Source organism: Oncorhynchus masou, chromosome 1 (genome assembly GCF_036934945.1).
Source record: "Oncorhynchus masou masou isolate Uvic2021 chromosome 1, UVic_Omas_1.1, whole genome shotgun sequence".
NCBI classification, from domain to species: Eukaryota; Metazoa; Chordata; class Actinopteri; order Salmoniformes; family Salmonidae; genus Oncorhynchus; species Oncorhynchus masou.
In genome coordinates, this window is record NC_088212.1 from 77,745,017 (window position 1) to 77,759,700 (window position 14,684).

Consider the following 14,684-nt stretch of genomic DNA (forward strand, 5'->3'; position numbering starts at 1 on the left):
GGGTCAATGTGAAAGAATACAGAAAGACAGGCTTCATGGATAGTCAGAATATGTTTAATAAAAATAATTAAACTTCAATTTCCTCTATATAACTTCATAGAAAGTAATCCAATAAATTACACATGACTTTTTAAGATGCTTGTCCTCCCCACTACACAACATATTATTCCACTACACAGACCACAACTTGTCCTCCCCACTACACAACATATTATTCCACTACACAGACCACAACTTGCAAATATTGCAACTGTCCAAAAAACAACCAAACAAAAACAAGAACAGACTTGATGACTTTAGGATATTATCAAGCTTGAAACAAAAATACAATGTCAATAATCTATGTCAATTTCAGCAACTACTTTTCCCAAAATGACAATTCTAATTAACGTGTAGTAGTGTGTGCTTTATTCGTCTCTGTCTGTTGCATATTGGTCATTTCATTGTGCCAGTGAGGTGAGTCTATGACTGCTTCTAATCAGTCAGTTCAGCACTGTAGATGTATGTGACATAGGGAGATCTATAACAAACTACCAGAAAAATCTCATCAAAATACATAATAAAAGCAAATATATTGTTCCATCTTTAGTCAAATCCAGCTCTCCCCTCAATACTAACATTTCAACTTAAACAGAGCTATGGGTCTGTCTATAGCAAATTAAGCAGGCTTCTTGTCACACTAGTAGGAATGAATCCATGCCTGTTGTCTGCCTGTTGGGTCTGAAAATAAAGCCTGCTAAAACAATCATATTTGGGTGAATATTATAACCGGGAAGCAGCAAAGGCTGGGATTCTGCCTAAGGGCACTGGTAGATTTAGGGATAGACTCGGTATGAAGTGGAACAAAATGACAGTTGAAGGTGGTTCTATCGAATTCACTAGGCTTGTGAGACCTAGTGGTCGGAACCAGCCCAAACTAAAGTGGCAAACTGACAATGATAAATCTATTTAGGTTGACTTTCAGGAAGAGTAACAACCTGGCTGTCTCTGAGTTTACACACAGAAACCATGGTAAAGGACATCATAGGTGAATGGGGAAAACAAAACATCTTTAAAGTAAATGTTATTTCAGTGAGTGGAGGTTCTTCATCAGTCTTGGTTTAGACAACAGGGCAGGGCTGTCTGTCTGGTGGGCTTGTATACGTTGATGAATGGGTTCAATATAGGCTCAGTCAACAGCTAAATGAAGGCTGAAAGAGACTAAATTAATGTCTCTACCACAGATGTAACCTGTTGTGACGTTTCATTGTCACCATGTAAAATAAAACGTCTCATTCATCTTCAAGATCATTTCCAAATGTGTGCCTGCCTAGCAGTCCAACGTGTATGGACAGTTCTCCTACACGGTGCTGTATCAATCCGGAAAGCACTGTTGCACTAAACATAATTACAACAGGTACTTAGGGTATACTGAATTCCAGTCTCAGTGTCTCCCTTGGTTACCACGAGGATGAGCACAGATGAGCCATGTCATATGGTAATGAAAAAATACACCACCATTGAGCCGTAGAAAATAAGGAACATAAAACATCTGTTAAATCACATCAGATACTGACTGGAAGTTGAGTGAGAAAGTGATGGTGTGAAACACACAGAGGTACAGCGAGCGTAAGGACACTTCTACATCTATCAGTCTGTCTGCCGATCCAGTCATCAGTGGATTGATCAGTAAGACATATGGAGAAATGAACTAGCCTGGTGAAATCAGACTGAACAATGTGTTTAGTGATGAAACAGCATATCAGTTTGGATTCCAGGCTAGAAATTAACACTTAAAAGCCTCCAAATCCCATGAATCAGAGAGATCAGTCAGCAAAGCAGCTCAGTTCTAAAGGAAGGTCTGGATATTCAGTCTTACTCAAGCCTAAACTTAACCTACCATAGCCAACCCAATACTATTCAGAATCACTGCAATCATTGTATAAACTATGCTTTTAAACAGTCAATTATGAAAATACATTTTGATGACTCAGTAATCTAGTTATATCAGAGACAATACAAACCCCTCTGGTCCCTCAATACACATACGGTGTAGCTACTTCATTACTAGTTTATGATAGCAAGGTAATTCAACACAACAGGGACACACTGTGTTCAGAATGGAAGACTACAGACATCACCCACAGTCAGAGCTCATTGGAGATTCTTCAGCTCACTCGATAGCAGAAGGCGGCACTACGAGTGGAACACAGATACTGATGGGCTTTTAAAGTATTAAAGATGACTCAGGGGGTGTTGAGTATATGTCGACTATACCAGCTGTTTATGTGACTTGACTTTTGGTTGTAGAACCCAATGCTCTAGCCTCCCCAATACACACCACCATACACAATGGCCCGATTGATGCTGTACGCATGGGACACAATCAGTACATGGCCTGAAGAACACACTGACTCAGCCAAAAATGGAAAGAAATGCCCACGCAAACAAACACACACAGCCAGAACACAGTGAGTGGTAGTCTCGCAGAATCAAGGCACTGGAAGAGACTAAGTGAGTGGAAGCTCTCAAGAGTATTACATGAAGAACACCGATCCCAGCGGGGACGAGTGAGCCAGTCTTGCCAAAACACACACAACAGGATGTATTTGAGTGAACTCAATCCCTTCTATACTCTGCTGAGGTAACGATGCAGTCAAAAACACTGGGGTGGAATTGTGTCTTTTCTGTCCCAGCGAGAGCAGCATTTGGGGAGTAGACCCAACTGGTTATGTGCTAGCGAGTGTAATATGGGAAACTAAAGAACCATGTGTGTTGGTTGTGCGAGACAGGCAGGGGAGAAATACATTCCAAAATGCACACTAGCATACTACTTAGAATGAATGTCCAATACATTTCTTCATTTGAATAACTGTGTTAGTGTGGACATTGGAACAGAGACTGAACACCTTGTGTGAGAAGCATGGCTGATGAAGGATCTACAGCATCAGTCACATTCATTAGCTGCCCGAGTTATTGCTGACTTTTCCAAACGTATGATCTGCAAAGTATACTGTAAGTGTCAAGAAGAAAACCTGTAAAAGTATTTACAAAGGAAAGCTAAATATTCAAGGTCTTTTCCTCCCACTACAAAATATATTAACAGTACAGCTCAGCAGAGAGCTCATATTTATTTCCTCTTTTTTAATAAAATTAAATCCCAACATGATAATTACAATAATGCCATTTTGATTTCTTTTCCCCATATTGTTGCAATTGTACATCCATGTGTGTAGGCCTAATACAAGTTCACAAAGTTCAGAAATCTACTAAAGTTTGACATGCAAAATGTCTCTCAAAACAAGATTGTACCTTTTTGAACAAACACTGAAAGTTCATTTCAGTTTCTCCTAGGTTCTTTTCTCACTTTTGTAGTCTTTATTACACAACATTTTAGTTCGTTTTCTGTATTTACATGAAAAGAAATCACAATGTAAGTGCAGAGAAATCCATATATGTGTAATATATACAGTACCAGTCAAAAGTTTGGACACACCTTCTCATTCCAGGGTTTTTCTTTATTTTTTACTTTTTTCTACATTGCAGAATAATAGTGAAGACATCAAAACTATGAAATAACACATATGGAATCATGTAGTAACCAAAAAAATTGTTAAACAAATCAAAATATATGAAGGTCAGTCAATCCAGAAATTTTCAAGAACTTTGAAAGTTTCTTTAAGTGCAGTCGCAAAAACCATCAAGCGCTATGATGAAACTAGCTCTCATGAGGACCCCCACAGGAATGGAAGACGCAGAGTTAACTCTGATGCAGAGGATAAGTTCATTAGAGTTACCAGCCTCAGAAAGAGTTCCAGTAACAGACATCTCAACATCAACTGTTCAGAGGACACTGTATCAGTCCTTCATGGTCAAATTGCTGAAAAGAAAATACACTTCTAAAGGACACCAATAATAAGAAGAGACTTGCTTGGGCCAAGAAACACGAGCAATGGACATTAGACCGGTGGAAATCTGTCCTTTGGTCTGATGAGTCCAAATGTAAGATTTTTGGTTCTAAGCGCCGTGTCTTTGTGAGACGCAGAGTAGGTGAACGGATAATCTCTACATGTGTGGTTCCCACAGTGAAGCATGGAGGAGGAGGTGTGATGGTATGGGGGTGCTTTGATGGTGACACTATTTGTGATTTATATAGAATTCAAGGTACACTTAACCAGCATGGCTACCACAGCATTCTGCAGCGATACGCCATCCCATCTGGTTTGCATTTGGTAGACCTATTAGGACCATTACCCAAAATACATCTCCTGGCTGTGTAAGGCCTATTTGACCAAGGAGAGTCACAGAATGCTGCATCAGATGACCTGGCTTCCACAATCACCCACCTCAACCCAATTGATATGGTTTGGGATGAGTTGGACCGCAGAGTGAAGGAAGAGCAGCCAACAAGTGATCAGCATATGTGGGAACTCCTTCAAGACCATTGGAAAAGCATTCCAGGAGAAGCTGGTTGAGAGAATGCCAAGAGTGTGCAAAGCTGTCATCAAGGCAAAGTGTGGCTACTTTGAAGAATATAAAATATATTTTAATATGTTGAACAATTGTTTGTTTACGACATGATTCCATATGTGTTATTTCATAGTTTTGATGTCTTCACTATTATTCTACAATGCAGAAAATAGTCAAAATAAAGAAAAACCCTTGAATGAGTAGGTGTGTCCAAACTTTTGACTGGTACTGTATGTGCGTACATTTCTAATAGATCCATAAATAGATTTATATTTTCATTAGGCTCAGTCTTCATCGCTGGAGTCTGATGACCCATCAGATGATGAAGAAGAGCTCCCAGACTCTGATGAAGAAGATGACTCCGCCTTCCCCGAGCCTTCTGGACCACTGTTCTCCTCCTTGTGTTCCCCTGACTCCTCCCTCTTGTCACCAAGACCCTCCTCTTCCTGACACTCTGGTGTTCTCCTTGGCGACAGAGGTTTTGAGGGGGCGGTCTTAGTGGGCTTGTGGGGTTTGTGGTCACTGTTTGAGTCACTGTGTGGTGGCTGTGTGGTGGACACAGGAAGGTTAAGGCCTGGAGTGAGAAGCATCCCTGGGTAAAGCATACTGGAGAGTAACAAGGGGTTAAGAGACAGAGGGTGACTGGAGGCTGCCTGGGCAGCAGAAGCACTTAGTGGGGTGGTGGTGGAGGTGGTGGCAGAGGAACTGGAGGGGGAATGGACACTGGGGATGCGGCCATCTCCGTCCCTGCTTTGACTTTCTGTCCTTTCACCTTTGGTGTCCGAGGTGTGGGAGGGGCCGTGGGAGGAGGAGGGGGCTTCGGAGGAGGCAGACGAGGGCTCCCCTACTCCTCCTTCTCTGCTTCCCTTCTTCCTCTTCCTCTGCTCAGCTCCCCCCGTTGCGTCCTGTGGGGGCTTCCCCAGCAGATCCCCCATGCTCAGGAGGTTGGGAAGCCCAGCCATGCCAGAGAGCATCATGGGAAACATGGCGGCCAGGTTGTTAGCATCCGTGGGCAGGCCCATGAGGCCGGCAGTGAGCTGCAGTGACTGGAGACTTTGGAGGTTCTGCTGGAAGGCCTGTAGACTAGATAGATCCATGCCAGAGAGGAGGCCGTTGGCCAGCAGGGGGTTGAGGCCCATGGATGGGGCCCCCTGGTTGGCTGTAGCTGCAGCCTTGGCCAGGGCGCTCTTGGGCCTCCGTCCACGCCGACTCACCTCCTCTGGTACGATGGGTCCTGTCAGGATCCGGTCAAACATGCTCTCTGGGAGGTAGCCCTGAAGGACAGACAGAGAAACACAGGGTTAGCACTCTAATCAACAACTTCATTAGATAACTACAGTTAGAAACTGGGTAGTTCCAGCCCTGAATGCTGATTGGCAGACATCCGTGGTATACCACGGGTATGACAAAACATGTATTTTTACTGCTCTAATTACGTTGGTATCCAGTTTATAATAGCAATAAGGCACCTCAGGGGTTTGTGGTATATGGCAAACCATATTGTGTTGTGCATAAGAACAGCCCTTAGCCCTGGGTAAAGCGTTCTTTGCTTCACGGAAACATTGCTCACTTGAGAGACGCTAACGGAGTCGGTACAGCCAGCTGGTTTCTTCAAGCATCGCGCCAACAGAAACAAGCGTCTTTCTGGTAAGAAGAGGGGCGGAGGGGTATGCCTTATAATTAACGAGACGTGGTGTGATCATAACAACATATAGGAACTCAAGTCCTGCTGTTCACCTGACTTAGAATTCCTAACAATCAAATGTCGACAGCATTATCTACCAAGGCAATTGTCTTCGATTATAATCACGCCGTATATATTCCCCCCCAAGCAGACACATCGATGGCCCTGAACAAACTTTATTTGACTCCATGTAAACTGGAAACCACATATCCTGAGGCTGCATTCATTGTAGCTGGGGATTTTAACAAGGCCAATCTGAAAACAACACTCCCTAAATTCTATCAGCATATCGATTGCGCTACCAGGGCTGGTAAAACTCTGGATCATTGTTATTGTTACGGATACAGTTATCCTGTGTGTGTGTGTATCCTGTGTGTTTCTTTTCTCTCCTTCTCCCCTCTCAGGTGAAAATCATCACTCCCCAATCAGTCAACAATCAATCATCAATCAGAAGACACACCTCCTCCTATTTCCTGACCTATCACAGTTCCTTTCCCATGTTTTAAAAACCCCATCATTTGTTTGTTCTGGAGCCCAGCTCAGCTCAGCTCAGCTCAGCTCAGCTCAGCTCAGCTCAGCTCAGCTCAATCTCTCTGTAAATGCCATGTCTGTAGGTCTCTGTGTTTCACTCTCGCTTTGTGTCGTAACTTCTCTTTTGTTTAAGCACCTCATAGCACTTTGTCATCACCTGTGAGTATTGTTTTTGGTTATGGTGTTTGTGTTTGATTGCTGGTGGAAAAGGGGGAAACCAAGACAAGTCGCCCATGGGCATACACTACCCGTGGGTGAACTTTGTTAAATACACTAGTTAGAACTGGGCGGACCACCCACTGCATTTTTGGTTAGTTAGTTAGCTGTTGTTAAAATAGGCTAGTCTAGCTTAGGGGTGTTTTTGAATACTTATTGTTTCTTTCCTTGGGTCCAGCTCAGCCCCTTTTCCTGCTCCCCCCATTACCGTGTGTTTATAAATAAACCTAGAGTTTGACGGTAGATTTCAGTTGTCGTGCTTATTTCGTTCACACTTTTCCTTTGTCACTAATAATTTGCATGAGTTATGTTACGAGTCTCATTACCATCCCCCCTAGACTGTCGGGCCAAAAGGGATTCGTAACAGTTATTCTAACTTCCGCAACGCATATAAGGCCCTCCCCCGCCCTCCTTTGAGAAAAGCTGACCACGACTCCATTTTGATGCTTCCAGCCTACGGACAGAAACTAAAACAAGAAGCTCCCGCGCTCAGGTCTGTTCAACGTTGGTCCGACCAATCTGATTCCACGCTTCAAGACTGCTTCGATCACGTGGATTGGGATATGTTCAGCATTGCGTCACACAACAACATTGACAAATACGCTGATTTGGTGAGCGAGTTCATTAGAAAGTGTATCGGCGATGTTATACCCACAGCAAAGATTAAAACATTCCCAAACCAGCAGCATTCGCGCGAAACTGAAAGCGCAAACCACTGCTTTTAACCAGGGCAAGGTAAAACAAGCTAAGCATCAGTATAGAGACAAAGTAGAGTTGCAATTCAACGGCTCAGACACAAGAGGTATGTGGCAGGGTCTACAGTCAATCACGGATTACAAAAAGAAAACCAGCCCCGTCGCGGACCAGGATGTCTTGCTCCCAGACAGACTAAATAACTTATTTGCTCGCTTTGAGGACAATACAGTGTCACTGACACGGCCTGCAACCAAAACCTGCGGACTCTCCTTCACTGCAGCCGACATGAGTAAAACATTTAAACGTGTTAACCCTCGCAAGGCTGCAGGCCCAGACGGCATCCCCAGCCGCGCCCGCAGAGCATGCGCAGACCAGCTGGCTGGTGTGTTTACGGACATATTCAATCAATCCTTATCCCAGTCTGCTGTTCCCACATGCTACAAGAGGGCCACCATTGTTCCTGTTCCCAAGAAAGCTAAGGTAACTGAGCTAAATGACTACCGCACCGTAGCACTCACTTCCGTCATCATGAAGTGCTTTGAGAGACAAGTCAAGGACCATATCACCTCCACCCTACCTAACACCCTAGACCCACTCCAATTTGCTTACCGCCCCAATAGGTCCACAGACCTAACCCATCTGGACAAGAGGAATACCTATGTGAGAATGCTGTTCATCGACTACAGCTCAGCATTTAACACCATAGTACCCTCCAAACTCGTCATCAAGCTCGAGACCCTGGGTCTCGACCCCGCCCTGTACAACTGGGTTCTAGACTTCCTGACGGGCCGCCCCCAGGTGGTGAGGGTAGGTAACAACATCTCCACCCCGCTGATCCTCAACACTGGGGCCCCACAAGGGTGCGTTCTGAGCCCTTTCCTGTACTCCCTGTTCACCCATGACTGCGTGGCCATGCACGCCTCCAACTCAAATCATCAAGTTTGCGGACGACATTACAGTGGTAGGCTTGATTACCAACAACAACGAGACGGCTACAGGGAGGAGGTGAGGGCCCTCGGAGTGTGATTTCAGGAAAATAACTTACACTCAACGTCAACAAAACAAAGGAGATGATTGTGGACTTCAGGTAACAGCAAAGGGAGCACCCCCCTATCCATCTCGACGGGACAGTAGTGGAGAGGGTAGTAAGTTAAGTTCCTCGGGATACACATCACGGACAAACTGAAATGGTCCACCCACACAGACAGCGTGGTGAAGAAGGCGCAGCAGCGCCTCTTCAACCTCAGGAGGCTGAAGAAATTCGGCTTGTCACCAAAAGCACTCACACGCACTCAACTTCTACAGATGCACAATCGAGAGCATCCTGGCGGGCTGTATCACCGCCTGGTACGGCAACTGCTCCGCCCACAACCGTAAGGCTCTCCAGAGGGTAGTGAGGTCTGCACAACGTATCACCGGGGGCAAACTACCTGCCCTCCAGGACACCTACACCACCCGATGTCACAGGAAGGCCATAAAGATCATCAAGGACAACAACCACTCGAGCCACTGCCTGTTCACCCCGCTATCATCCAGAAGGCGAAGTCAGTACAGGTGCATCAAAGCAGGAACCGAGACTGAAAAACAGCTTCTATCACAAGGCCATCAGACTGTTAAACAGCCACCACTAACATTGAGTGGCTGCTGCCAACATACTGACTCAACTCCAGCCACTTTAATAATGGGAATTGATGGAAATTGATGTAAAAAAACAAGTATCACTAGCCACTTTAAACAATGCCACTTAATATAATGTTTACATACCCTACATTACTCATCTCATATGTATATGTATATACTGTACTCTATATCATCTACTGCATCTTGCTGTCTTTATGTAATACATATATCACTAGCCACTTTAAACTATGCCACTTTTATGTATACATACCCTACATTACTCATCTCATATGTATATACTGTACTCGATACCATCTACTGCATCTTGCCTATGCCGTTCTGTACCATCACTCATATATTTTTATGTACATATTCTTTATCCCTTTACACTTGTGTGTATAAGGTAGTAGTTGTGGAATTGTTAGGTTAGATTACTCGTTCGTTATTACTGCATTGTCGGAACTAGAAGCACAAGCATTTTGCTACACTCACATTAACATCTGCTAACCGTGTGTATGTGACAAATAAAATTTGATTTGGTTTGATTAGCCGTGGTATATCGGCCATATACCACAGCCCCTCGGGGCTTATTGCTTAACTATACCACAGTCACTGCACTGACAACTAGCCAAGCAAGATACATGTAGTTCTATTATTCCTCTTTTATACATGTGAAGTAGACCTGTGGGGTGTTCTACACCATATGAAGGAGGTAAAGGCTATCAGACTTACCGACTGCTTGACGACGTCGGCCCACTCTGGTGGAACCCCGTACTCTGGGTTCTCCTGAAGGAACCGACACAGGTCCTTTAGAGGGGGGGCGAAGGCCCCACCAACCTGGGGAGAGGACGGGAGGACAACATGAGACAAAGTAGAAGTTGTACAGCACGCACACACGCACAAACACACACACACCTACTGCCGCCTCACCTTGCGTGCATTTCTCCTGTTGATGATCTGGACCCTCTCCTCTCCTGTCAGACTGTTGACATCGATCTTGTTGGGGTTCCTGCAGCGATGCCTCTTCTGCTTGGGTCTACCATCCTGCTGGAACTGCTCCAGCTGCCTCTTATTCACTCCCTGAGGAGGAGAATAGAGGGTCAGGGATACAGAGGTTCAACTACAGGACTACATCCAAAACAATATCTTCTATCAATGAAAATTTGATTCAAATTGCAAATGGAATTTCTGTTTATGTCATGAACTGACTGAATGGAATTGTCCGTAACCCTGACGGATGTCTATTGTAGTTGTACAGTATATTCACAGCCCTTAATAAACCCTGGGTTAGGGATAGAGGAATGGAGAATCAGAGGGTGAGGAAGAGGAAGGGAGGGACTCACAGGGATGAAGGCCCCTGTGTCAGCCACAAAGCCTGGGTGTTCTTTGAGCCACAGCTCCAGCTCCCTCCTCCTGGGGGCATCGTCTCCGGCCAGACGGGTCCCATCTTTCAGGTTGATGACAGATACCCTGCTCTCTGTGTCCATAGGGCCCCGGGCCCCTAGGGGGTTACCCTGCCCTGAGGCAATAGACAGCCCAGTGCCAGCCTGACTCATACCACCCCACGCCGGGGACACCTGGAGATGCAAGGTAGACATCATCTCATCAGTGAATATCTAGTGGCTAGAATTTGTATAGGCATACTAACACACTAACACAGCCTCCTATACTTCAGTACACACAGTAAATCCTATATTATATTTTCAATTGCTAGGTAAACACATTTAAGCATACTCTTCAAACTTTAAATATCTCTTACAACCATGCAATCACATGTAGCTTTCCAGTAGCCAGTGTTGAAGGACTAAATGTTGAAGGACCTAAGATAGCAAGATCTGAGTGAGAGGATTGACAGGGAAGACATAGAGCCCCAAAGAGGAGAGAAAAGTAAATTAAGATCTTACGCTTTCAGGCACGGCTGGTCCTCTTTTCCTGTTCATAAACAGCAGGTCCATCCCCTCCACATTCTTCCTTCTTCCTCTCCTCCTCTTCACCACCGGCTGGCCATCCATACCGCCGTTCAGCTTCATCTGACCTGCCAGACCTGTAGATGCTGGAAACAACATGTCCCAGATTAAAACAGAAGACTAAAGCAGTACACCATCACAATCATGAATGTACAACATATGGGAAAATGTATATTTGCTGTCATCTAGTGGTAGCAAAAAAAAAAACACACCGTTGAGCTTTGAGATTTCTCATGAAGGGTATTCTTTACCAGACAGGTATTGAAATAGTTTTTACCTTTATTTAACTTGGCAAGTCAGTTAAGAACAAATTCTTATTTTCAATGACGGCCTAGGAACAGTGGGATAACTGCCTTGTTCAGGAGCAGAACGACAGACTTTTACCTTGTCAGCTCGGGGATTAGATCTTGAAACCTTTCAGTTACTCGTCCAACGATCTAACCATTAGGCTACCTGCCTAGTATGAACTATCAATTGTATAAACTAACAATACATTGCTGTAAAAACAGGACTTTGTGGTCAGCCCGAGTCTGTATGTACCCTGTGGGAAGCTGGCAGCCTGGGGCTTGGTGAAGTCAGCCAGACTGGTGTCTGAGGCACTCTGTAGCTCATGGAGCCTTGTAAGGTACTGCTGCTGGCTCAGGGGCCCCTCCTCAGGCTCCAGGGGTCTCTTCAGGGGCTGGCCGGGCCCCTGCTTCTGGAAGGTCAGCTTCAGACCCCCCTCCTGCTGCAGAGAGGGGCAGTCAGTCAATTACACAGAAACACAAGGTCACACTGTCTGATGGCATTGGAGCCCCTTCTACAGAACCCCCCCCCCCAAAAAAAAGAACATAAAAAAAGGGAGGGGGCCTAAGTGCTTGTTTTCACTGCATTGGCACAATACTTTGTTGGCATGTCATACAGAGCATTCTGTATGCTTGGAAGTTGGAATAGTTATGGGTAGGGAAACAGCATATACTGTAGCATATAGGGTAAGTTGACTATGCAATGTCAGGAGTTTACTGAAGGACTATGTCACAGGGAAAGCTGCGGCTTTCAGCATATTCCTTATTAAGGTCAAGATTCCAGCCAGACTGGTCAGGAAAGCCCCAGCAACACTGTAGCAGCAAGTCAGTGGTCATTTTATAGAATATTTGACACAAATGCTCCTCCCTCTGTTGATATGGCAATGTAGGCTCATAGCTAGCTACTGTAGTATCAAAGCAAGCAGGAAGCAGGCCTGCATTGTTAATAGCCCAGCTGCTATCAGCCCCATTAGAGACAGAACACCCACAGTACTAGAGCCCCATCTCAATCAGATGAACCCTCTCAAACCCCAGTGTCTCCCCACAATAAGCTTCTTATTAGCTTCCCATCCATGAAAGACTGATTTATGTAAAAATGTAATTACAGCCCAGATCCCAATCCACATGGAGTGGGTAGAAATTAAAGAGGGTATTACTATTAAACAAATCAGTGTTGTAGGCAGCAGCCAAAACAACAAAATCAAAATCCCCAACAAAACATGCTGAAACACCACAATTAGGCTTTGGAGTAGTGTGGGGTCCTACGAGAGGGGAGTAACGGAAATCAACATACTTCATTCATTTTCACTGAGAACTCCTTTTCTCCTGCAACATGCTTCTTCACCTTTGAACCCTGAGGGGAGGCAGAGGGGTCCTCTGAGGCTGAGGCGGAAGCTGAGCAGAGGTTGCTGCTGTTGTTGGCCGCAGCTGCATTGTCCAGCAGCTTGGTGGTGTAGAAGGAGGCTACGGCCCCTCCTGCCTCGTACGACCGCCGGGCCCCCGGCCACTTCCCCTTCAGCACTGCTTGGCAGATACTGTCCAGACGGTTGATCATCACACGGTCCTACAGGGGGACAGGGGACATTATAAAACAAGTTGTTTGGATCCTGGATGCTGATTGGCTTTTGCCCGGACTATATCGTCTGGTGGAAGGATGAAATAAAACTGAATTAACGTGAACAGCACCCACTCATGGTTGGGATTCTCAGGAAACTAACTCAGGCTAGAACTGAAACACTAAGAGGTCTGGTGTGTGTGTTTACCTTGGGCCAGTAGGATGCAGCCAGCATGTATCCTCCCTGGAAGGGGTGGTGGTGTGAGTTGTTGCTGCCGTTCTCTGTCACGTGACTGTCCTGCATCTCATCCTGAGTGGTGCTGAGAGACGCCACACTGTCTTCGTCAAATCCCTTCACGATGGCCACTGTCGGGACTGGAAGAAAATGCAATATAACTCTACTATAGAAAACCTCAAAATATACAACACAACTTCAGACAGCCTAACAACTTTGTCAAAATCACAACATTAATTGCCTCAATGGCACTGTAAAAGTATTTCACTGCAAGAACCAAAAGAATAATAACAGCACTCACCCTTGATCTTTCCTTCCTCTCCCTCACTCTCACTGCCAACAGAGGAAGATGAGGATGAGGAAGAGGAAGATGAGGAGCCTGATGAGCAGGATGAAGACGAAGAGGAGCTGGATCCGGAGCGTGAGGAGGAAGAGGACGACGATGACGATGATGAAGAAGATCGTGATGAAGAGCTGGAGGAGGAGCCGTCCGAGTCGGAGTCTGATGCTGCGGAGGCGGCTCGTCTGGCCTCTCTTCGACTTCTTTTATTGGCTTTCTTCTCTTTCCTGGCGGCTGAGTTGGGTGTGAGTGGCTTGGTCCGTGCCGCCACCATGTGGCTCTCGTTCTCTCCTTTCACCACCCCCAGGTCAGGCTTCTCCTCTATCCCTGTAGGGGTGAGAGGGGCAGGCTGGGGACTCCACCCCTCCACCTGACCCCCTCTCTCCATGCGCTCCTCCCCCTCCGAGAGAGGTTCTTCTTTGGGCACTGCCCCCGGAATGTCCTCCCTCTCCCTCTGGGCTGGGGTTGGCACTGGGGACTCGGACAAGGCTGGGTCTCTACTAGCCTGGTACTGGGGGTTCAGGAGCGGAGTAGGGGTCTGGGATGGCAGTTGGACTCCTTTATTCTGGCTGTAGTTGCGCTGGGCAGCCATGAAGCAGAGCTCTGGGTCTCGGAGGATGTGGTAGTCTGTGCGGCTGACGCCGTGCTTGGTAGCCCCGATTAGGAGGTCTCGGTCATGGGTACCGGTCTCCCACCACACGGGCAGGTCCGAGCCCAGCTGGCACAGGGGCAGGCGCTCATAGAGCAAGGGGTGGCGCAGGACCTGTTCCCTGACCTGGCGTAGCAGCTCTACTCTGTAGAGGGTACGAGATGCACGCTCCTCTGTGATGGGCTGAATGGACAGAGAGGGGTCCACCGCTGTGTCTAGAGAGAGGGAGAGAGAGAATAAGGCTGTCCTGCATAATTCATACATCTGTGTTTGCATTTTGTGTGGACTCGTTCCACTCGCTGTTTAACTTTCCATTGATCGTTAACCTTATCACATGCTTGTTTCCCCAGCATTTCCTGTAATCATTAACCTTGACATACTGTAGCACATTATCAGCAGGTATTGGTAAGCACACAACACAGTATACAGCTTATAAGTATATTGACTTCCACACCCTT

The 14,684-nt window shown here is 45.9% G+C and overlaps 1 protein-coding gene across 10 annotated transcripts in view; it reads right to left on the reverse strand.

Moving 5' to 3' along the window:
• Window positions 1-38: 38 nt before the first annotated feature.
• Window positions 39-14,684, reverse strand: part of LOC135551064 (chromodomain-helicase-DNA-binding protein 9-like) — a 121,352-nt gene continuing 106,706 nt past the window's right edge. For 8 of the 10 annotated variants that reach the window (XM_064982522.1, XM_064982480.1, XM_064982457.1 and 5 more), the window contains 9 exons: window positions 13,539-14,441; window positions 13,211-13,377; window positions 12,742-13,011; window positions 11,704-11,890; window positions 11,101-11,249; window positions 10,540-10,773; window positions 10,127-10,276; window positions 9,929-10,033; window positions 39-5,723 (listed from right to left, as the gene is read on the reverse strand). In XM_064982522.1, the coding sequence (XP_064838594.1) occupies window positions 4,734-5,723; window positions 9,929-10,033; window positions 10,127-10,276; window positions 10,540-10,773; window positions 11,101-11,249; window positions 11,704-11,890; window positions 12,742-13,011; window positions 13,211-13,377; window positions 13,539-14,441 (3,155 nt within the window). In that variant the 3' untranslated portion in view covers window positions 39-4,733. The remainder of the gene's footprint in view (window positions 5,724-9,928; window positions 10,034-10,126; window positions 10,277-10,539; window positions 10,774-11,100; window positions 11,250-11,703; window positions 11,891-12,741; window positions 13,012-13,210; window positions 13,378-13,538; window positions 14,442-14,684) is intronic. The other 2 variants (XM_064982496.1, XM_064982486.1) reach the window with 2 other exon arrangements.